Below are 23,377 nucleotides of genomic sequence, written 5' to 3'. Positions count from 1 at the left end.
AAGAAATGGCCAGCAAGGGACCACTGTCATCCATGTAATGAACATCTGCACTAAGCGTTGATCCTACCCCATCTCTTGTTCCAAAAGAAAACCTAGGAAACCTCATTATAAACAGCTGTGCCGCATGACCCTCCATGTGTTTGCATCACTGGGTTGTCTGCATTGAAACAGAGATGAGTCCAGACACGGTGTTTACAAATCCGGGAGGAGCGCAGTTGAAGAAAACCTTCTGTTCCTAGGCTGCCTGGAGATGTCACTGACCCTTCCATGGCTGTCTTGCTGGCTGTGCCACATCTCTGGCTTGGGGAATGAAGAATGGACGTTCCACTTTCTCAACTGCCCATGAAAAAGGATGCTTTCCCTTAAACCTCCAGATACTGACTGCTCCCCCTACTCCCGGACCCCTCACCCTTCTAATGGATCTTCTCAGAGAAGGTGTCCAAATTCCACGTACCTGTTAGTTTTACTCACCATTTTTAGACAGACCTCTGGCTTGGATCAAAACCAAAGCAGACAAGCTCTGTCTTGCCCTGTCCTTCAAGAAGTCCCTGGCTGGAGAGGTGCAAAGATGACCACACAGCACTTGGCAACATGCCTAAGAGCTGGGACAGCTTCAGGAACTGTTTACTGAACGGACAAGAGTGAACGACAGACAGCAAAGGAGACTCAGTGGCAGATGGCTGTGGGAATGTTACTGAAGGAGCAGGTTCAATGGCACTGAGAGAATCAACTTGAGAGACACTGCCTGGGTTCCAGGCAGTCAGTACATGGACAAAGGGGAAGTTGTGGGATGAGGGGTTCTGCAGAGCCAGGAGGGGAGACAGGAGTTGACACCAGGCCCTCTGAGAAGGAACTTCTATGTTTCCTCAGCAGGACGTCTAGGTAGTCGTTTTCTGAGTAATGGCAGTACGCATTAGGAATGCAGGGTGGCAAGACTGCGTCCATCAGCCAGATATCAGGTGGAAGATCCAGTTCTTATCAGCTCCACACATGAGGATCACCTTTCCCAGTTGGACAGGGAGGCTGATGTCATATTCCAAAGGTCAATGCCACTAAGCCTTACCTTGTGGGGTATTGAAGTTGATAGTCTGAAGTTGATAGAGACCCAATTCTAGATGTGGTTCCTCCCACACCAGAGTGGAGAGACTACAAGGGACAATCTTTTAGTGGCTCTCTCTAAGGCATGGGGAGAGGAACAGTTAAAGTTATAATCAGCAGGCTTCTTCTGGGGGAGACTCTGCTTAAGTGCAACCTGTTTGTTTGGAAGACTTAGACTCTTGGGATGCAGCTTGCTGTAGTAATGATAACCACCCGTTGCGAGTTAACTTATGTTTCCCTTAAAAGTCATATGTCAAGGCCCTCGTAACCAGTACTTCAGAATGTGAGTGGACATGGCGGTAGGGTCTGTAAATGGGAATTAGCATAAGAGAGATAAAAGGTGTGGACCCCAGTCCAACACAACTAGTGCCCTTTTGAGAAGAGAACTAGATACCTCAACCATAGGGAGCCAGATGGGACACAGCCATCTACACCAAGGACACAGGCCCCAAGAGAACCAAACCTGCCAATCACCTTGATCTTAGACCTTCCATCTCCAGGCCTGAGAGAACACACCGGATTTGATTGAGCCTTCCATAGCCCTGTGTTAGGCAACCATAACACACGGATCTGCTGCCCAACACTAAGGGCCTAGTGTGAGCCTGGCACTGCACCAAGACTGTGGCCTGTTTCAACTTTTACACTGACTGTGAGGGATGGTTATTTTCTCCTCCTTATCAGAAGGGAAGTACTCAAGGCCATAGCTTTAACAAAGCAGCAAACCCAGATTCAGATTCAAATTCAAATTCAGAAACCACATGCTTGGCCCAGCACCAACCCACATGTATTAAGTACGAGCCAAGCTATGAAAAGAACTGGGTTTCAACAATTGCTGACACTCAAGAAGCTTAATCCGGTCCTCATGGAAATTATAGAGGATTAGAGACAGACTCACAAAGGCCAAAAAAATAATGTTTAAGCTGAATGGGAAGACTCTGTGCAAGGATAATACCAGTACTGGGCTGACACCACAATGAATCTAAGAGATATTTAAATAGCTCCATAGACAACAGAGAGATGTGGTTCCAAATATAGGAGCCGGGGAGCAGAGCCATTGGATCTGAATTCTAACCCCAGGATTTTTCTCCTCAGATGAACTTGAGTGCATTGTGTGTCTTGTTCCTCTCAATCTCCTCATCTGTGCTAGGAGGGAGTGTAAGTTGTGACTAAAAAGGAAATTTTAGCCACGAGTTTATTGCAAGATTAAATGAGACACTCCAAGAACTTAGTACAATGCTAAAATGCCTCGGGTATACACAGTCTCTACAAATGCACTAGGTGGGGAAAGTATTTCTTCTGATGTGCATTTTACCCAGCACTAGCAAAAATAGCCAACGATACTTCAAGTCTCAACTTTTGAAGTTATTGGTGGTGTTAAAATTATGAATATTTTTGTGGGCCTCCCTGCTGGAGGTCTTCCACGGAGATCTCTGGTCCAGCCAGGTTGGAGGGTTCAGGAGAAGGGAAGAGAACTCAGGCAGGTGCTGTTCTGCCTCCATTTCAGGCTGGGCTTAGTGAGCAGGCAAGACTGACAGCCAGAGAGGGGTGCAGGAGGGCTTCTGGCAGTGATTTTTGGGAGAGCAGCTCTCTTCCCCAAGCTGCAGTGTTACAGCTCTTAGGACAGAAGCTCTCAGCTGATGGAGTGATTCTTGCACACCTTTAATTCTGAACACGACTCTTAAATACAGTTTTTTGGATGGGTCAGTGTCTGACAGCAGGAACTTCCTATTGGTTTGGTCTGAGAGCTTGGGGAGACCTCATCTACAAATTCAGGGGCGTGGTCTTGTCTCTATAACTGATCTGTCTTGAGCCTATGTAACCTGTGGGGTCACTTCCTCACCTGTGGAGGAGGGTTGGGGCGTTGTCCTCTGTGACTGATCTGTCCTGAGCCTATGTAACCTGTGTGGTCACATCCTCACCTGTAGAGGAGGGGTTTGGGGTGTTGTCCTCTGTGACTGGTCTGTCTCAAACCTCTCTACAGGGGTTGGGGGGTGTGGGTGTTGCAGCTAGTGAGGCCTTGATCTGGAAGGCTGGGAATGCCCCTGCTGTCCCTATTAGGGTTTCTGGGGACTCCACCTGTCTCGAGCAGGAATCAGGGTACCTTTCACAGCTAGCCGCCCCATATATTTCTACTAAACAATATGCATTTGTTTTTAAATTCATGATTATTCAGCTTAAGTCAAATATCGCCAAAACACAACCTTTGCAAAATTAAATGTATGCCTTTGTGTAAGAACAGTTCGTGCAAGACAGAATTGGCTAAGAAGATATCTGAGTAAAGTCAAAAGGTACATGAAATCTCAGGTATGTACACATTAGTGTGAACATGCATGCTTGTGTGTGTGCTAGATAGTGTGTACATGGATGCTTACACGTGTGCTTAGGAGTGCCTCTATCCAGCAAAAATAAATCAGACAGGACTTAAGACAGGGTCTCAGCCGCCAGCCCCACAGCTTTCCTCACTTTGCTTGATAGATTAAGTCTTTACTGCAGGTGACTGTTTTATTCACCCCTAAGAATGGAAACCTCTTGTATACTGCTCCCTATGACAGCACAACTCAACATAAATATTTACTAGTTCTATACGTGAAAGTATATAAATTTTTATTTATCTTATCTCACAGACGAACCATGAGGCACACAGGGAAAGTTAGGCCAACTTCCCTAGGAAGATACCCAAGCACACACTGGAGCAGCAGCTGGACCGTGTAGTTACAGAGGTGACAGAGACTCTACTGTGCATTTTGATATGCAGAATAGGAAAATACTTATGCTAAATGCACACATATTGAAAATTTTCTCTGTCGGTGTCTCACTGAAAATGATTATGAGGGGTCAAGACGCATGTGCCCCCGGTGACAGGTTGTGCTCCTGACCCCAACTAGCAGGCTAAAAAGAGGTTGTCAGAGCACGGAATGTGGCTGAGGCGGCGTGGTATACGCTGAGCAGCATGGACTGGGAACTCTGTAAAGTTCACATCCATGCCAGTGGTTCTGTACCTTTCTCTTCACCCTCAGGATAGCCCAGCACTGCCAATAGCTACTCATGGTCATCCTAAAGCTCATGTTTCACCATTCCCTGCCTTTGCTCCATGGTAGAGTGTGAAGCCATATGCTCTGGTCCACCCGTAGAGACTGATGCTCTGGTCCATCCCTAGACACTAATGCTCTGGTCCACCCCTAGAGACTGATGCTCTGGTCCACCCCTAGAGGCTGATGCTCTGGTCCACCCCTAGAGACGGATGCCCTAGTCCACCCCTAGAGGCTGATGCTCTGGTCCATCCCTAGAGACTGATGCTCTGGTCCATCCCTAGAGGCTGATGCTCTGGTCCATCCCTAGAGACTGATGCTCTGGTCCATCCCTAGAGACTGATGCTCTGGTCCATCCCTAGAGACTGATGCTCTGGTCCATCCCTAGAGGCTGATGCTCTGGTCCATCCCTAGAGACTGATGCTGTGGTCCATCCCTAGAGGCTGATGCTGTGGTCCATCCCTAGAGACGGATGCTGTGGTCCATCCCTAGAGACTGATGCTGTGGTCCACCCCTAGAGACCGATGCTCTGGTCCATCCCTAGAGACCGATGCTCTGGTCCATCCCTAGAGACTGATGCTCTGGTCCACCCCTAGAGACTGATGCTCTGGTCCATCCCTAGAGACTGATGCTCTGGTCCATCCCTAGAGGCTGATGCTCTGGTCCATCCCTAGAGACTGATGCTCTGGTCCACCCCTAGAGACTGATGCTCTGGTCCATCCCTAGAGACTGATGCTCTGGTCCATCCCTAGAGGCTGATGCTCTGGTCCATCCCTAGAGACTGATGCTCTGGTCCACCCCTAGAGACTGATGCTCTGGTCCATCCCTAGAGGCTGATGCTCTGGTCCATCCCTAGAGACTGATGCTCTGGTCCATCCCTAGAGACTGATGCTCTGGTCCATCCCTAGAGGCTGATGCTGTGGTCCATCCCTAGAGACTGATGCTCTGGTCCACCCCTAGAGACTGATGCTCTGGTCCACCCCTAGAGACTGATGCTCTGGTCCACCCCTAGAGACTGATGCTCTGGTCCATCCCTAGAGACTGATGCTGTGGTCCACCCCTAGAGACTGATGCTCTGGTCCACCCCTAGAGACTGATGCTCTGGTCCATCCCTAGAGGCTGATGCTCTGGTCCACCCCTAGAGACTGATGCTCTGGTCCATCCCTAGAGACTGATGCTCTGGTCCACCCCTAGAGACCGATGCTCTGGTCCATCCATCTCTAGAATCTGATGCTCTAAGACAGCTTCATCTTTGGTTGCTGCACAACTTTCTCATCTCTTTCTCCCCTTTGCCTATCAAGGTACTGACTGAGTCTTTGAATCACTGCCTCGTGTTCACGTGGCCTGCACGCTAACCAGCAGCACAGAGTAGGGAAGGTGCCTCAACAACTGATCTTCCTTTCACCCTGGAGTAGAGAGGGGCTGCAACCCCTAAAGCAAAGATTCCAGCTCAGCAGGTTGAAGTCAAACAGGGAAAGAAGTCACCAAAGCCCCACTGGGCACAAGTCAGAAAAATGCTCTGTGGTAGGGAAAAATGGAGAGCAGATCCTGAGCTAGAGGGGCTATGATGGCCTGGCATCCTGCCATAGGGGCTTCCATCGCTCTAAACTTGAAGCCAAGTACAAGCCACACAACCTTGGCAGTCTGCAAATAGCCACATCCTCTCCCGTTCAGATATAGGGAGGACGCTCTATGGAGGAGGTTCTGACCAGCTCGTAGGGCTGCCATGCTTCACTTACACAAATCTGGTAGGGTTCTTCCTCTGTGGAATTAAGTAGAATATTCTGTTCAGGGTCACAGAGCTGGGAAGCACAAAACCAGAACCAAAGGCTAGGAGTCCTCACTGTGTTCCCTACCAAAAAGAACCCCGGTGTTGTGTGCACAAAGAGAACATCAGAGTCACCCAAAGGTAGAAGACTATCTGACATCCTTGTACCATCTGATCTTAGATACCCACCCGTGTGTGTGTGTGTGTGTGTGTGTGTGTGTGTGTGTTGTACCTTATTGCATGAGTGCATGCATCTAAGTATAAAATATTCATTAAAGTAGTTAGTAAAAAGTTTGCCTGACCCCACACCTACCAAGAATTTCTGTGTCATGGTCTGAGAAGCGCATCTTCAATGGCCTTCCATGAGAATCCCAGCTTTCATTCATGATGAATAGTTAATGAGTTAAATGTGCAAAATCCTGGTACATTTGGTATGCTAAAGATAATATCAATGCATAGGACCCAACAATAGAGACAGCGCATTTTCTTCTTTCCTATTAGACCCTTAGCAAGCAATGAAGCAGGGACATCATTAACTACTGTCCCAGCATCCTCGAGTGGTGAGCTGATTCATTTTGGCTTACAGCTCAGGAATGCCCCAACATTCCTTTAGGTACCCAGCATGCTGTAAGTCTTTCTTGATGTTCTCTCATTGTGCTTTGGAGTACTGGACTGACGTACATTGCCTACATATGTGTCACTGCTATGGGGTGGTCATAGGTGTGTACCGAATGACGGTGGATTAAAGTATTTGCAAGTCAATAGAGTGACTGGTGAGTCTCAGAGTAAAAACCATGTCAAGTGTTCATTTAATCACATTCAGGCCAAGCCTGGAGTCTAGATTCAACTGCTGCATGATTCGAGAACACTTGAACAGTGCCTCCCTGATGGTCAATAAAGGCACTGAGACCATCTGCAGGTTCTAAGGCCCTTCCTCTTTTCACCCCTCCATCCTATGTGAACAGGAAAATCCTTCTCCTCATGACGCATTAAACATAGAGCCTTGCTCACCAACACCAAATTCCTTTCCCTAGATGACATGGGGTTGTTTGATCACACATTCTCCTACTAAGGGAACAAAGAAAGAAAAAACACAAATAACTTTTTTGTATGAAAACAATATTTACATTTTTCATCCACCACAACAAAGTTAGGAGCAGAGCTTTGAAAGAGTGGTCTTGAAGGGAGTCCCAACCATGGTGGACAGGGACTGTATCATCAGGCTATCTGGACAGTCAACAGAAGCTAGTTGAGGTGTTCTGGGTTAGTCAGGGGTCTGAATTATGGTCTGAATCCACGGTATGAATTTGGAAAAATTGATAACCTCTACCTGAATGAACTCGAGTTTTGGGTTTGTGGGGCACCCCAGGTTTCTGAGTTGAGTAAAGCAAGCTTTGTGAGTCCAAGAGCCTGGGGGACCTCTGTGCCCACACTTCTTGGTTTGTGTCATCTCAGAGATGTCAAAATCCTTCTGTGCCCCTGTTGTTCTCTGCCCAGAACAGCATCTGCCGAGGCTTCCCCTGGTGAACTCTTCCCATCCCTCAGGGCTCACATCTGATGACCTGTGCTCCTCAGCCTGTGACTTTCTCTCTTCTCACTGCCTCTGAACTTTCTGAATTTTCACCAGTTACTCTCTGTGTCCTTCTTTCTGTTCTGGAGCACATCATGAGAGTCTTAGGAATGGAGTCATTATCTTTCACTTCGGGACAGGCTTTATAGAAACTTTTTTTAATCATGTTAACTTTTCTTTAAAGTTTAAATTATTCTAAATAAACTTTATAAAGCTAAAGTTTAACGGCAATTTCTAATTAAGATAAAATACTAAACTGAAACTATTTCTCTCAGGGATTATAATACTGTCATGGGTTTCCCTCATTACCACACTTGAACTACCTGGGTACTTCTTTGCACCTCCAGACAGACCTTGGGCTTCGGGACTGCCTTGTTGCCTAAGTGTATGTGTTGCATCCTGAGCAGAGCCCGCTACAGACTTAGCCATCAAACCTGTCTGCATTGGTCCAGGAAGACTTCCATTAACTTTCCTTAGGAAGAGTTTGACTCCTTGAAGTCTGTCATTAAAAATTTCTGTCCATTCTATTCTTTGGGGAAATAATATGTGCTTTCAAAGGACAATGACTGTTACACTTTAGCTCTATAGTGCTTCCAATGGCTCATGTATCAAAGGACCAGGTCTGACTTTGAGAAGAAGGCCATAAGGCACCAGCTCCAGAAACAGACCATAAAATCCAGAAACAAGGTCATAAAACCCCCCTCCCAAAGAACTGCCTGGGGATAACCACAAGAATGAGAAAACATCTTATCTTAGCATGGGCCTTCTGTGCTGCACTGCCCTATTTCATCCTGTGGTTAAACGATCATGACATAGGAATGCAGCCCCCCAGCACCCGCCAATGAAATTTTAGATTGCCTAATCCTACTAGAAAATTCCCCCAATTCCCTTTAAGAAGGCCTGAGAGCCTTTGTCTAGGGTCGCCATTTAGAAGAATGGCTGGCAGGGGCTGGGGATTTAGCTCAGTGGTAGAGCGCTTACCTAGGAAGCGCAAGGCCCTGGGTTCGGTCCCCAGCTCCGGAAAAAAAAAAAAAAAAAAAAAAAAAAAGAAGAATGGCTGGCTGCCCGCATGCTGGTTGTTTCTAAAGAATCAATGTTCTTTGTCTTTGCATGTGATCTGAGTCTAGGGTCTTGCTTCAGTGATTTTTGGACACTTTCATTAGGAGGTTACTGGGGTGTACTTTAAATGGTATATTCTGTTCTCTCTCTCCCTCTCCCTCTCCTTCTCCCTCTCCTTGGCCCTCTTCCTCCCTCCCTTCCCCTCTCTCCCTCCCTCTACCTTGCCCTGCCTCCCTGGCTTCATGGCTGCTATGGGATGAGCATCCTTCCTCCACCCGGCCCTATATCACAATGTTTCTTTCTTATGGCAGGTCTGAGAGCAACGGAGCCAATCAACCATGAACTGAAATCATAAACCAATAAGTCTTTCCTCCTTCAAGTTGACTTTCTCAGAAACTTGGTTACATTGGGGAAAGCTGCTTAACACAGTGGTCACAGCAGCAGCGTAGTTAAACCAGCCCAGGGTGGTCATCATAAGAAACAAGCCACGAGCAGGGCATCTCCAGCTTAGTTTCAGATGCTGTTCGTGACATACCAAGTTACCTTCTACTGGACAGGAATGGGTGACCCTGAGCTTGGTATCGGTCCATTTCCAGAGGTAGCGTGGTGTTTCCAAGCCAGTATTTACAGCTCAGATTCAACTCTGCCTCTACTAATCACACCGCAAATTTAGAGAAGTTGTTTATCATCTATTTCCGTCACTTCATTGTAATACAGGGTTTTAGATATTCCCAATTTAAATATCTTAGTGTGCTTTAAAAAAAAAACAATGAGTTAATATTCACAAAATACTAAAAGCTATCCCCCAATATGCAGTACGGCATGTCTATAGCTCATTCCTCTTTCCACCAGTCCTGGAAGCCTGAGACCTCCTCTTACCTCTGCTTTTAACCAGGGGACCAAGTGCATGACTGGTCTGAAATGAATGGACAGAGCTGACCTGATACCCACTCTTGTTTCTTCCCACTTCCTCAGCATCACACAGTGTGGTATTCATGTGCCAAAGGGACAATGTAGTTTACATTTTATAGCTCCTTTGTAAAGCTTCCTTTTCCATAGTAGAGGAGGTGGTTTATGACTCCCTTTGATAAATACTTAACTGTTCAGATCCAAACAAAGAAAAGAACCAAGCCGACCACCAGGTACTCCCAGCCAGGTAGTCTCTCTTCCTGAGCGTTATTCAAATTAGCTCCTCGACTCATAATTCCCTGTTTTCATTTATTGCTGCAGTAAACTAAATGGTTCTTTATCCAAATGTTATTTCCTGGCTATTAATTCAGTCGTTATTTTGGATTGTGACACTCCTCTTTGATTTAGGGATATGGCACCTTATAAATATTTAAAAGCCAAAGACTGACACTTTGAGAAATTGACTTTGATTTGTTTTGTTAATATCCTATGGCTAGAGTAATTATAGGCTTGGAAGACGGAAGTCCCATCCTGCGCTCCTCAGGCAGGATGGGGAGCCATGAGTCTATAGCGAGTCTATAGCACGGGGAACTTGACATAGAAGGCTGTTCCCCAGGCTTTTGCAGGGGAGACCGCCCACCACTCCTGTCTCCTCAGGATGTCCTCCATGTTTGGCTCTTCACTTCTGAGAACCTGCTCTTGAACCCAAGAACATATGAAGGAGCACTACCCATATTTAGTGAAATGGCCGCTCCTGAAAGTTGGGGAATGTTTTATGCAGCTGTACATGCCAGCAAGGGTTTCCAGCAGGGCTCAGGGTGATGTATGGACTAGTATGATTTAACTGTGGATCAATCAACCTATTAGGGAAAAAAGACAAGGTCAATAAGGTTGGGTCTTAGTGAACCACAGGTCATTCTCCATTTCTCAACCTAATGTTCTTATTTCCTTTCCATTAACATTTCATAATGGAAAAACGCCTATATTCTTTAATTTTTAAGATAATTAAGTAAATTTAGTGCCTTTGAAGGGTAGGAGATTTATAATGGCACAAAGAACCACACTGTTAATAACCAGAAGACAGGAGCCACCAGGAGAGCAGCAATGACGTCTCTGTTGCCACTTAGGCTCCTTTGGTGTCAGTGGGTAAAGGGCTCAGTCCCCAGTTTCAACTCAGAAGCTGACTTTCCTGCTGAGACCAGAAAACCCTATGTCATTTTGGTCAGTGCCTTTGTCTTTTAGGAAGCAGATTCCTGGTTGTGTTTAAAGTGAAACAAATTGCAACATAGATCTTTTCAAATGCTTGGTATTCTCTATATACAAACCCCAAAAAGGTGTAAGGGGAGCAGAGTTGTTCTGGCGCTGGCCTCAGGAGCCACTGTGCAGTATCTGCTGTTACTAGAGTGTGATGGTTCTCACTGAATGTACAGGTAACATGGCTGCCGCCAGGCGCATGCACTAAAAGGGATTAAATACTAGACCTGACTGACTTCTGAGTTCCCAAGCTGACCACTTTAAAAGTATCATTTAAAAAGCAACAATTTTGATGTTTTATGGATTAAAATAATCACTTAGACATACTCATTGTCTTTCTTATTCCCTTTCCGATCCTTATTAAAATAGTAACAGATGATTTGGTATAAATTTTCAAAGCCAAATAAATCAGGGAATGACTGGCTAATGACAACATTTTGGAGCCTAAAGAACAGACAGATAAATAAGATTTGACTTAGCAAACCCAAGAATGTCCAAACAGCTGGCGATGCAGACTGGGAGGTCGGGTTTATTCCATTGTCTCCTCCCTGCAAACAGCTCCAGAGCTGGCTCTGAGAGCCTTCGAGGGTGAGCACGAAAGTGGGGCTGCTGACAGGGAAACGGAAGTCTCAGAAGCAGCGGAATGCAGAATCCCTGCCCTGCTCTCTAGAGTCTGGAGGCTAGCCTCTTCGAGGGTAGAGCAGAGGGTCTTTGCTTGGGCCCATCAGTGCAAAGGAGGGCAGGCTGAAGATGGTACTGAATGAACGGTTCCACAGTGAGGCTGCCCAGATCCCACTACAGGCTTCCAACCAGGCTCCAGAAGATTCTCTAGTATTAGGAGAGCCTAAAGAGCAAAGACACAAGTGGGCGGACCTTTCATAGCTTCCCTGAGAAAATAGGTCAGTCAACCGCTCTGCAGGATAACCTCCAAGCTGTGATAAAAGCTTTCAACCAAGACTGGAACACCGGAGATTAGTAGACACCCAAGGAAAAACTCTAAGATTCTAAAGCCTATGATATTTCTGACTCCTTTAGAGGAGGACGGCTAATTGAGAAGACAATGAGCCATCTAGGGATAAGCAAAGTGTGGTAGACGCTTATCCCATGGCATATTATCCTCAAAGGGGAAGAGACCTCCTTATGATACAACAGTACGGCGGTCAAACATGCAACTCTGATGAAGACAAATATTGGGCGATCCTTTGTGTACAAGGTAGTTAGACTGACCCAACTCGAAAATGGAATGATGGTGGCTAAAAGCTAGACGAATGGGATATTAGAAGTTGCTCAGTCTGATTACATAAGATGAAAAGGTTCTAGGGGTTCACCATATGATAATATACACATATTTAATAATACCTGTGTACTCAAATTTTTGAGTAGATTAACATATGTGTTTCTGTAACCATAAGAACAAAGATCAACATAGGAAAATGGGACCGCCATTAACATCTTTGGAGAAGTGAGGGGATGTCCTGGTTGCTTCTCTATTGCTGTGATAAAACCCTGATCAAAAACAGTTTGGGAGGAAAGGGTTTATTCGATCTCAGAGTTGTAGTCCCTCATCTAGGAACCTGAGAGCCATCTCTTAATGAAATCATAGATTGCCCAAAACATCTAACGTTTTTAAAGGAGACCTAATGTTGTCATTAGTAAGTTCTCTCCCAACTTACTAGCCAGAAGCTTGAGTTCATGGTAAGTATGTGGACAGCAAAACACATAGTAAAGATTATTAGTCCAACATGGTGGTACATAACTAGTTCCGGCACTCAGGAGGTGGAGGCAAAAGGACCAGGAGTTGAAGGCCAGCCTCGGCTCTATGGTGAGGCCATTGTGAGCTAAAAGGCTGCAGCTAATACTGCTATAGGATTTTTAAATGAGATCAAGAAAATGACAAGTGGCCATAGTAAATTACAGAAATTAAATATCTGGCATTTGAGAATAATGGTATACTTGTTGAATGTTACCTAACAAAACGTGTGTGTACATGGATGTATGTATGACGTGGGCTAGCAAAGGAGGCAGCAGAGCAGCTCACTGCTACTGTCCGATGAGTCATCTTCCGTGGTGGGAACTTAAGAGACAATGCTTGAAACAAAATAATAGTAAGAAGTAACAAAATTGCAGCTGCCTTATTTGTTGAATTTAAAATAAACCTAGATATTGAAACCAGCTGCTTCTGGGTGAGGAAAAACATTTGTTACCAGTGGAATATGACTGGTGTGTGTGTGTGTGTGTGTGTGTGTGTGTGTGTGTGTGAGAGAGAGAGAGAGAGAGAGAGAGAGAGAGAGAGAGAGAGAGAGAGAGAGGAGAGAGAGAGATTTTTAGTAGGTAGGGTTGTTTTGCTTTCAATGCTGAGGTGCTGAATCCTGCAGAGATCCACGTGTGTTTATGTTCGCAGATCCACGTGTGTTTATGTTCGTCGTGGCCCAATTAACAATAGCCAAGGTGTGGAACCAACCTAACACCTGTCATCAGAATTACAGATAAATAAAATGTGGTTCAGGTAGACAATAAGACATGATTTGGAGTTTTGTTCAGTCATAAAGAAGAAGGGAGTTGGGCTAGGAGATGGCTCCTTCTCTCCTCCTGGGAGAGGGCTTGCTGTGGGAACATGAGATCCTGAGTTCACATGCCTGCCACCACAAAGAAGCTCCACAGCTCTGTAACTCCAGTGTTGTGACAGGGATCCCTGGAGGTCCCTGGCCAGACTTCAACTGATGAGTTCTGACTGAGTGATAAGCCCTTTCTCAAAAGAGTAAGGCAGAGAGGATGGGGAAGACGGGATGTCAGCCTCTGGCTGCTATCACACACACACACACACACACACACACACACACACACACACACGAACAGGTGTACACAAATACCACAGAAGAAGAATAAAATTGTGTCACTTGAGGCAAACAAATATACAAATATAAATACATAATAAGTCATTAAATAATAAATGGATCGGGAATCATCATGCTTAAACAAAGTAGGCTAGACTCAGAAAGACAAATACAGTGTGGCTTTGCTCGTATGTTGGATACAGATTTAAATATATGTTTGTACCATTAAAGTGGAAATGGCTTACTAGTGGAGAGGAGTGGGGCTAGCAGGAGGAAAGAGAGCAAGGTAATGGGGCAGAGGTTGACTTTGAACAAAATACTTGACACAAATGTGTGACATTAATAATGAAACCCATTATTTTGTACATATGTTAGAAAAACTAATATGGATTTGTTTAACTTTGATAAAAATGTTTTAAAGTAAATAAATAAACAAAGCGCTTTCATAAGAACGCGTTCACACATATATACACACATATATGCATACATACAAACACATACATACACACATATACACATACACACATACATACATATATACATACATACACGTATATACCTACCACTGTGTTTGAATTTTGAAAACCTTACAATTTTAATTCCAGGAATCTAGTATCTGCAGAACTACTGGTATATAAAAATGATTCGGTAAAGCCTAGGGGAATTACTTTTTATGGAAGTAAAGGCTTCAAAAGGAAGCTTAATTGGCCCAACACATAGATTTGTTCATTGCTCATCCATAGTGTAGGGAATAACCAGTGTTTGTATTTTAGCTTAGGTATGTAAACTTTTGCAGAAAAGCACAGGGTTGGAGAGGCAGGATTAATTATGTGGTTTCTGGAATGCCTGGAGTGGCCAGAGTTGGATTTAATTGCTTAGCCAAAGTAGTTCCAGGACATAAATTACTCACAGGGTAATTTATACCCAGTGGGTAGACCAGGAATACAAATACGCAATGGTCTCTGGTAACTCAAAAGCCATAAAATAAGTGTGTGTGCGTGCGCGCGCACACACACACACACACACACACACACACACACACACACACACACACACACACACCAAGAGTGGCCCAAATGGCATGGCAAACCCAACAAATTGGCATAAAAATTATTTCCAAAGACTTGGTTTCCCTGTCTTTTCGGTTTGTGTTGGGTAACTGATTGACAGTCAGCTAACGTGGGTTTTTGGAAACCCTGAATATGTATGACCAGCACTACAATTGTATCGTATATTGCTAAACAATATAGCAAAAATTATCTTTAACTGAAAGTATTCTAACTCCCCAGGAACTCTATTTTTTTTTAATCAACGCAGCATATTTGTACCAGACAAGAGCGGTTTGCTCTTTTCTGCCCTTCTGAATATACAGAAGGCATGTGGTTTTGCAAGGTAGAAGATCCGTTGGCAGTGGAAGAAGCAAAGGAGACTGGTGTATTCCCACCCCCTATTCTGTATGGCGACAAATAAGATTCATAGCTGCTGGCCGCCCAGATGTTTCTGCATGTGGCACTATGTATCGGAGTGTATATCCTATGGCCACGGTTCCAGTAAACTAGACAGTTGTATGTTCTGAATTCTGTGGAAAGAGGTAGTGTGTATATTTTATCTCCTAATTAGCCTCCCACCTCCTCCCTCCCCACTCCATTTTCTTGGGCATTTGCTGCTCAGAAACAAAAGACATTTATAGCTCAGAGTTTAGCAATATCCGAGTGTAAGTGTGGGTCAGGCCTGATTTATGTGAATCACTGATAAGCAGAAGAAAGCTGCACGCACGGTTAGGTAAAGCTAGTGAGCTTGGCTGTGTCTTGGTTTTGTAGGCAGCCAACATCCCCCTGGTGTCGGAACTGGCCATCGATGACATCCATTTTGATGACTTTTCCCTTGATGTTGATGCCATGATCACAGCCGCTCTACGGATGTTCATGGAGCTGGGGATGGTACAGAAATTTAAAATCGACTATGAGGTAAGATGCTCTGCGTAGGGTAAACTAAGGAGTCCATCAGGCAAAGTGTCTTAGTCACTGTGATGTAAAGGCTTTCCAAAGGCACAGTGTAGGGGATGACCCCTGCCCTGGGGAGCCTTGCAAGTGTCATGAGAATCCACAGAGTGTTGCTGGAAGTTTAGGAGGGTGTTTTTGTTGTTGTTCATTTTTCAAATTAGATTCGTCTTATTTTATGTGCATGACTGTTTGCCTGTGTGTATGTATGTGCACCGCATGCGTGCCTGGTGCCCAGGGAGGTCAGAAGAGGTCATGGAATATACCCTCCAACTAGAGTTACAGACAGTTGTGAACTAGACACAAATCTGCCTAAGAGCCGTATGTGCTTAACCACTAGCTACCTGCCCAGTCCCCTGTGGACGGTTTTGATCTTATGACACCACGTTAACAGCTGTCCTCTGAGGACACAAACCACTCCCTAACTCAACCTCCCTCTCCCATTTCAGACCCTGTGCAGGTGGCTTCTGACAGTAAGGAAAAACTATCGGATGGTTCTCTACCACAACTGGAGACATGCCTTCAACGTGTGCCAGCTGATGTTTGCCATGCTAACTGTAAGTGTGTGTGTCGGTGTTGGAGGGACACCTTTCATCCGTGCGGACCCCCTAGCCTCTCCTATACATTTCCATTTCACTGAGAAATGGCCCTGTGGTTACCTCACGGCAGCTCACGCAGGGCCTGCTTCTAGCAGTAGATCCTTGACAACTTCTGAGCTTTAAAGCTAAGAAACCATCGACACCTTAAAGTGGGTGGATAGCCCTGGGGTGCAAACTGGAGCCCCTTTTTGGTGTTCTCATTCGGTGAGCTGGTTTTCTTGACCGTTCTCACTCCCCACACCCCAACACTTGGATTTTCTATGTGACTTCTTTGTAAAGGAACTGAAGATGAAGGAGAGGGAGGAGAGATCCCTGGGTCAGATTGGGTTGCTGCAGAAGCCCAAAAGGGTGTGCGAACATCACCCAGCAGAATATGGAATTCTGAAAGATCACTCCCTTAGGAAAATGCCCAGCGAGGCCTCAAGAGAAGGGAGGGGTAAAGGCAGACCTTGATAGGGGCCTGTGTGGTTTACAGAGGATGCCAGGGCACCAGGCCAGAAACAAGCCTTGGGGTGAACTCTGAAAGCAAATGGTGGTGGCCAGGGTCAAAACAAACGCTTCTACTTGTTCCCATTTGCTAGGAAGAAATGTTGGCCTGGTTTCTACTAACACACTGCTAAACGACCAAGAGCAATGTTTTCTGACTTGATATGTTAGAGTTTCCTGCTACCACAGAGAGACATGTATAGATATGCACACACATGTGAGTTTATATAAACATGTTTACTATGCGAATAATACATGGTGGGTTCCGGATTCTTACCACATAAATACAAATGCCTCTTGTCTTTGTACACATCTTAAAACCTAGACAAAATTGGGACCCTGGGTGAAATGCATTTTCCTTTGATCCAAATGAACAAAGTTTATTCTTCCCCTTCATGAAAATCTTCACCCTGTGCTCTGCCCATTAAACTTCTACCCAACCTTTAAGGTACTGATCTAATGCCAGTTTTCCACAAAGTTCCACCTGTCTCCCAAAACATCGGTAACTGCCTCCTCCCCCAGAGCCCCGGCACAGGACAGCTGTGTTGCTACTGTGTGTCTTAAATTCCTAATCTATCATTTCCTGCTGAGCCACCTCAGGAAAGAGACCATTTCTAATCCCTTCCACAGCATTCACCTATGTGTCCCCGGTCCCTGTACCCTAGGACAGCTGTACTCTGCCATGCACTCAGTCAGTTTTCAACAGTGAATGGAGGACTGGCTTCAAGTCGGGTGCATGTACAAAGGTGAGAGGAAAAGGGACTCACTTCTCCCTTGGAATGTGTGGGGGTCCATCAACTGACCTGGAGAGCCAGACTGGTCCTGCCTTCTACTGTGTATGCCATCAGAGCTGAGCAGTTACTTATGGATGGAAAAATGCCCTGACTCTCGAGACTTACTTGATCAAGTGCTTGGAAACCAAAACACCTTCACCTTGCTTAACTTTAGAAGAGCTCGGCAGACAAGAAACTGTTTCTATGCATCGAGCCTGTGAGCGTGGCTCACCAAAGACAGTGGCTTATTAACTAGTTGTCTCAGAAAAACCTGAGGATTTGTCGAATTGTCAAAATTAGCAAGCAGAAATATCGCTCAGAGAAAGGAAATAGAAATGGCCGTGACGCTGCGCGTTACAGAAGTCAGGGGTGGCGGAGGTCTTCCATAACAAGCCTCTCTGGAAGCCAGCATCTGGCAGCAGCGATGGGGTCATTGTGCACCCACAGGTATAAAAGGATAATATGCTGAGTTGTCATCAGTGGGCTGTTTGTGGTACCAAGTCTTAATACTTCTTAAGAAGCGGAGGAAAGTTGAACATGCCAGCTACGCCCCCTCATAATTGGGGGCATCATCGTGCCGGAGTATTTTAAGGGTGCCATTACTTTTGTGTTTGCTCAGCAACTTGGAGAGCATCCCTGTTAGAAAAAGTCCGGGCTTTGTTCTTGTATTCATGCCGCTGCAGAAATAGAAGAGTTCACTGTTGCTCTCTGGGGGAGACGTGCGGGAGATTGCAAACTGCAGGAAGGAGTCTTGGAAAGACGATGTCAGCGGATATTATTTCAGACTCCAGCACATGGAACTACGCAGCTGCATCTGGAAGAGTAGTTACTTTCTGCTCGTTACATTTCAACGAACTTACTGAAAGGTCGTAGTGGGCTGGAGTGCCAACTTGCTTAACTCTGACACAAGCATCTTCTCCAGCTCGATCTTGGAAAATCTACTTAGGCAGATTTTTTTTTTTTAATCAAGACAAAAATTCTGAAAACAGCTAAGACTGCCTTATCTACGTAGACAACATTCACTTGATTTGCCCATCGAATCTAGTTTCTAACATAGGATCCCAGCCTACGGCAAGGACACCCACGTTCTGTCCATGTGTGGGCACCAGAGCTGCATGCACCTCTGAAGACCACTGAAGTCTTTCACTAGTTTGAGACTCTGTCTCCATTCTAGGAACCTCATATTCTAATTCTGTCTAACAAGTTAGAACTCAAACAAAACTTTTCTATCAATCTGAATTTTTTTCTTGTCTTCTTTTTTCTTTTTTTGCAGACAGTCTCATATAGTCCAGGTTGCCCTTCAATGGCCTTAAACTGGCTAGGTAGATGAAAGTGCCCTTGAACTTCTTTTAAAACATAATGGTTTGATTATTTTTGATAATTTCCAGAATACATACAATGTATTTTGATTATATTCACTTCTAACTCCTACCAAATATACTCTCCCTCCTGACTTGGCATTAATGTTTTTGAGGGTTTTATATATGAATACTGTATTTAATACTTTCCACCCCTCTTTGTCCATCCCCCTTCCCTCGCCCCCCACTCCCTCTCAAATTCGTGGCCTCATCTTCTTTAATTGCATGATTGTACTTATATAATTTGTGATTATATACGCAGCTTTCTGAGTCTGTCTGATGTTGTTAGCATGGGCATATGTTTACAGCTGACCATTGGGGGTTGGACAGCATACCAGGGAGCTGATCCCGGAGAAGACTGTCTTCCTCTCTCGGAAGCCACTGATTGCCTGTAGCTCTTCACCCGGAAGTGGGGCCTTGTGGCATTTCCCTCCTCCACACCGGCATGTCAACTGGTGCTCTTATTATACAGATCTTCGTTGGCAGCTGTATTGTTGAGATTTCATGAGTGTAGTTCCCCTGCCATGTATAGAAGACACAATCTCAGAGCCTATATCTTGTCCCTGTGGTTCTTGCAATCTTTCTGCTCCCTCCCTGAAGATAGTCCCTGAGCCTTGAAGGAGTTGTGTCAGAGATGACCCAGCTGTGGCTGGGCACCCCACACTCTGCTGTTTTCAGCATTTGGACCAGATGTGGATTCTCGTAATCTGCAAGAAACTGCAAAAGGAAGCTCTTTGATGGGGAGTGAGAGCTATGCCTGCAGGGGTAGAAGAATAGATATTTAGAATACAGTTAGGCGTTGTACTGTTTGGGGAGTTTCTTTGACTCCCTTGACCAACAACTCCAGAGAAAGTTTCCCATGCCTGGCTGACATTGGGGACTTTGTTAGATAGTCTAAAGTTCCTGAGGGAATACTGTCACTCCAAGTGTCACTTCATTTAAACTGTATAGATACATATATACACACAGACACACAGACACACACACACACATACATGTTGCATGTATATGAGTTTTAAGAAACATAAAAATGTTTCCCTATGACTTTTCAAACACACTTAATGCTATGTTTCCTTCCTCCCTCCCGCTCCCTCTGTGTTTCTCTCCCTCCCCTTTTCCCAGTTAAAGCCCCATTCCTCATTTCTGCATACACAGCATCTGTGTTCTACTATCCTCTCCCCAGAGCTCCACCCCTCCCCACAGCCCCCCTTTCACCTTCCTCAGTTCTGTGGTCACATTGGGTCGAACTTTTGATCATCTTGCCGCCAACCAACAGGAAGGAAGGGAGGTAGTGGGAGGGAGGGACAGAAAAAGAGAAGAAGGAAGAAAGGATGGGAAGAAAGGGAGGGAAAGGGAGGGTGGGAAGGGAGGAAAAGAAAGGAAGGAAAAGAAACAAAGGGGGAGAGAGAGAGAGGGTGGGAGAGACGAAGGAAGGAAGGAAGGAAGGAAGGAAGGAAGGAAGGAAGGAAGGAAGGAAGGAAGGAAGGAATTTTTTGACTAAGAGACTGCCCGACGTGAGCTGGAACTTCCTCTAGATGGCGCTCCAAGGCAAAGTTTCCCAACGAATCCCAGGGTGTTGGGGGAGGCAGCGAGCTGTCAAACCTTAACCAACCTTCCCTGAAAGTACTTCTTTTCTTCTGGCACTAGGGATTCAGGCCAGTGCAAAAATAAATGTTTATTTTTTAAATATTCACCAACAAAGCTGGTCTGTCAGAACAGAGCCCCTTCTATGAAAATGGGCCTATTTTATTACTGTTGGTTAGCAGGAATAATCCTGTCTCCTTCACGTGACTTGCAATTCGATTGTGCCTTTTCCTAAACCCATTGTCTGGGAGAAAGGGAAGGTGCAGTGCTGAGCAGTTTGGGGCCACAAACTACAGGACACTCAAATTATGAATATTTGCACCAACTTCCTTGCTCTTATCTCTTAAATTTTTGCATGCAGAGAAAATGAGATTATTGACTCAAAATGGTTTTGCAAAAGCATCCAGCCTCATGTTTAGGAAACCAGATAACTTTAGCTCATTAGAAATTAAAGGAAACAAAGGAGAACTTTATGGGGGCTCAATTTTATATAAATGTGGATGGACATTTAGTTCACTGGGAACCCCATCGATTGCTTATTGATTTGCTCCATGCACCTGGCTGGATATTTAAAAAATTGTGCAATCAAAGCTTCAAGGTTATCTTTTATTTGAAAGAGATATCTATATAGTTCATTTTTTTTCTGAGCTTTGACTTCTTCTAATAAATATACAAGATAATGCTATCATCAATCCTGGCTAAACAGAGACTAAAAACCTATTCACCAATGGTACAAGCTCTCATTGTTTATGTAAGGAGAAAGAAATGCTAGCCCATTGTGCACATGAGTAATGAAAGATTATGACCATGGCTCCTGTATTCACAGTGTAAACCAGATACAGGAATGGACCTGTTTTGTTTGTATTCTGTAGACTAAAAAGCATGCCTTGATGTCCAAGTCACAGGCATACTTTCTGTTTGCTGGCATTATAAACGGTGTGTAATCCCTGACAGATTCTCCAAGGGGAGCAGAAAGGGTCCTTAAGAGTCAGGATTCCTTAGTGTCCAATAAATAGAATCTTTATCACCTCGGGCATTACCCTGTTTCCTGTAGGGCTCAATAAAGATGAATTGAACGAGTGAATTCCACTGAGGGAAATATTATTTGAAGAACTATGTAGCTCCGTGTCCGGGCTTTTGTTTTTGTTTGGTTTCGTTTTTAAGCACTGTAATCACGAACAACTTTCATTGCTCAATATCTCGCTCTCACCGCATCACGCTAAGGTTCAGCTAGGGTTCATATAGGATATTATGATCTTGCAGAATTCGCTGGATATGAAAAGAGAAGCGCACGTGATCACATTAAAATTTATGGTGGCGCTGGTGGCATGGCGCTGGTGGGGAACCGCAGTTAGACACTAATAATAACCGAGTGTCATGGCACACACATTGACACCTCCTGACATTTACTGGGGAATCCTAAATCTTCAGTGTGGAGGTAGTGTTCTTAAGTCCACCTTTGTGTTGTCAACAAGGTTATTTGGGGAGATAGCCATGCCATTTTATCAATAATTCAAGCTGGGGAATAGAAGGAACATTTAGGGGGGAAATTCTGTCCCAGCCTCAAGCAGGAGAGTCTCATGCGGTCCAGTGACTGACATTCTCAGATAAGTCCTGATCCTCGAGGTCAAAAATTTCCCCCAAAAGGAATCTCTCTGGAATACAATTAGAACTCTTTGTTTTCCCCCTTGGGAAGGACAGAGTCAGCCAGCTGTTAAATAAAACATTTCAGTAACCAGAATCCGCATCAGGAGACAGAATCAAATTCCTTGTGACATTGGCAGGTACAGTAAGTTCTGTGGCGTCTACACTGGAGCTAATGATAATCGTGTTTGAGGTCTCCAAGAAGCGTTATCCCTTGCACCACCTTGGCCAGTATAAGTAGTTACACTTCCCTTAACGAAATTACTAAATGTCCTATAGCTTTGCAATAACAATGAAATGAAATCTGCACATTGGAAAATAAAAATATTTAAACCTACAGTCGCTGTAACGGTAAAAGTGTGGCAAATTTTGTATTTAGGGAAGAAGTGGTGTTTAGTGTTTCTGCAGAACATCAGCTGTGGCCATCATAAATTATCAATGGAATGGACCAGTTGGATACGGTGGTTCAATCGCATTTAAGGCTCTTGCCCTTCAGTTATGTGAAATGGCTTTCAGTTTTACTCTCTCTTTCAGTTTTACTTTCATTCCAGAGCCTGGATTAGGCACTCCATGCTTCTAGCTGGCATTCTCTTTATTCACATTTATTTTACAAAAGAAAAAAAGAAAAAAGGCAAGGCCACACATAATTAAGAACCTGGTGCCCTAATAACCAAACATACAGTGGGGCAGAAGGATCGTCCAATCCATTTCCCCTCGCAGGAGAGTAACCTCCATAACTCACTTTGAACGTCGACGTTCATGAGTTATGGGTCATTCCTCGCCTAGTGAAAATAAATTCTCCCGCACCATCAGCCTGCACTGGGTATTTTTCTTGGGACATGTAAATTGTAAAAGTGTATGGACATAATCGTGTCTGACATTACCAAGAAACTGTAAGCCCTCGATCCTGGGTACAGGCTTTTCAGGAAATGCATGCAGTTTGGGGTCTGGGGATGTCTAGTTGCAAATTAGGGTTCTTTCGGTTTTTGTTTTTTTCAGTGAATTTATTCTTGAGGCTTTTACGGTGTTGGTAAACTGCTTAATCTGTCGCTCTGTGTTTTATGACGCCAGCCAAATCCTCAGGTCAGCGAGACCCCGCAGTCATCCATCAAAGCTTCCATTTTCTGCACTGTTTGACTTCCTAGTGGCACTTTCTGGGGACTGAAACCTAGCACCTAAAGGTGTTAAGTGAGAAGCTTTAAAAAGTTCTAAATTTTCACAGGTCTCATATTTAATCCTGATTCAGTGGTGGTAAATAAGATGTGGGGGAAGCTTTGAAGAGCCCCTGTATTCTCGAAACCCATCAACTGGGTCTCTTGGGATGCTTCAAGAGACCCGGCTTTCTGCACAATTAATATGCACCAAGTGACATCTCCGTGCACTCACAAACCTGTGATATGATATTACGCTCC

The 23,377-nt window shown here is 44.8% G+C and overlaps 1 protein-coding gene and 1 long non-coding RNA gene across 4 annotated transcripts in view; one reads left to right on the top strand and one right to left on the bottom strand.

Moving 5' to 3' along the window:
- Positions 1-23,377, top strand: part of Pde11a (phosphodiesterase 11A) — a 383,576-nt gene that overhangs the window by 283,825 nt on the left and 76,374 nt on the right. For all 3 annotated transcript variants that reach the window (NM_001127480.2, NM_080893.2, NM_001127481.3), the window contains 2 exons: positions 15,342-15,488; positions 15,971-16,078. In NM_001127480.2, the coding sequence (NP_001120952.1) occupies positions 15,342-15,488; positions 15,971-16,078 (255 nt within the window). The remainder of the gene's footprint in view (positions 1-15,341; positions 15,489-15,970; positions 16,079-23,377) is intronic.
- Positions 16,825-20,814, bottom strand: LOC134486390 (uncharacterized). The gene is made up of 2 exons (XR_010065239.1): positions 19,953-20,814; positions 16,825-19,256 (listed from the first exon to the last, which is right to left on the bottom strand). It is a non-coding gene; the product is annotated as an uncharacterized LOC134486390 (long non-coding RNA).

This window comes from Rattus norvegicus, chromosome 3 (assembly GCF_036323735.1).
Source record: "Rattus norvegicus strain BN/NHsdMcwi chromosome 3, GRCr8, whole genome shotgun sequence".
NCBI lineage: Eukaryota > Metazoa > Chordata > Mammalia > Rodentia > Muridae > Rattus > Rattus norvegicus.
The sequence above is the reverse complement of the archived record's forward strand: the minus strand, read 5'-3'. Positions and strand labels throughout refer to the sequence as shown.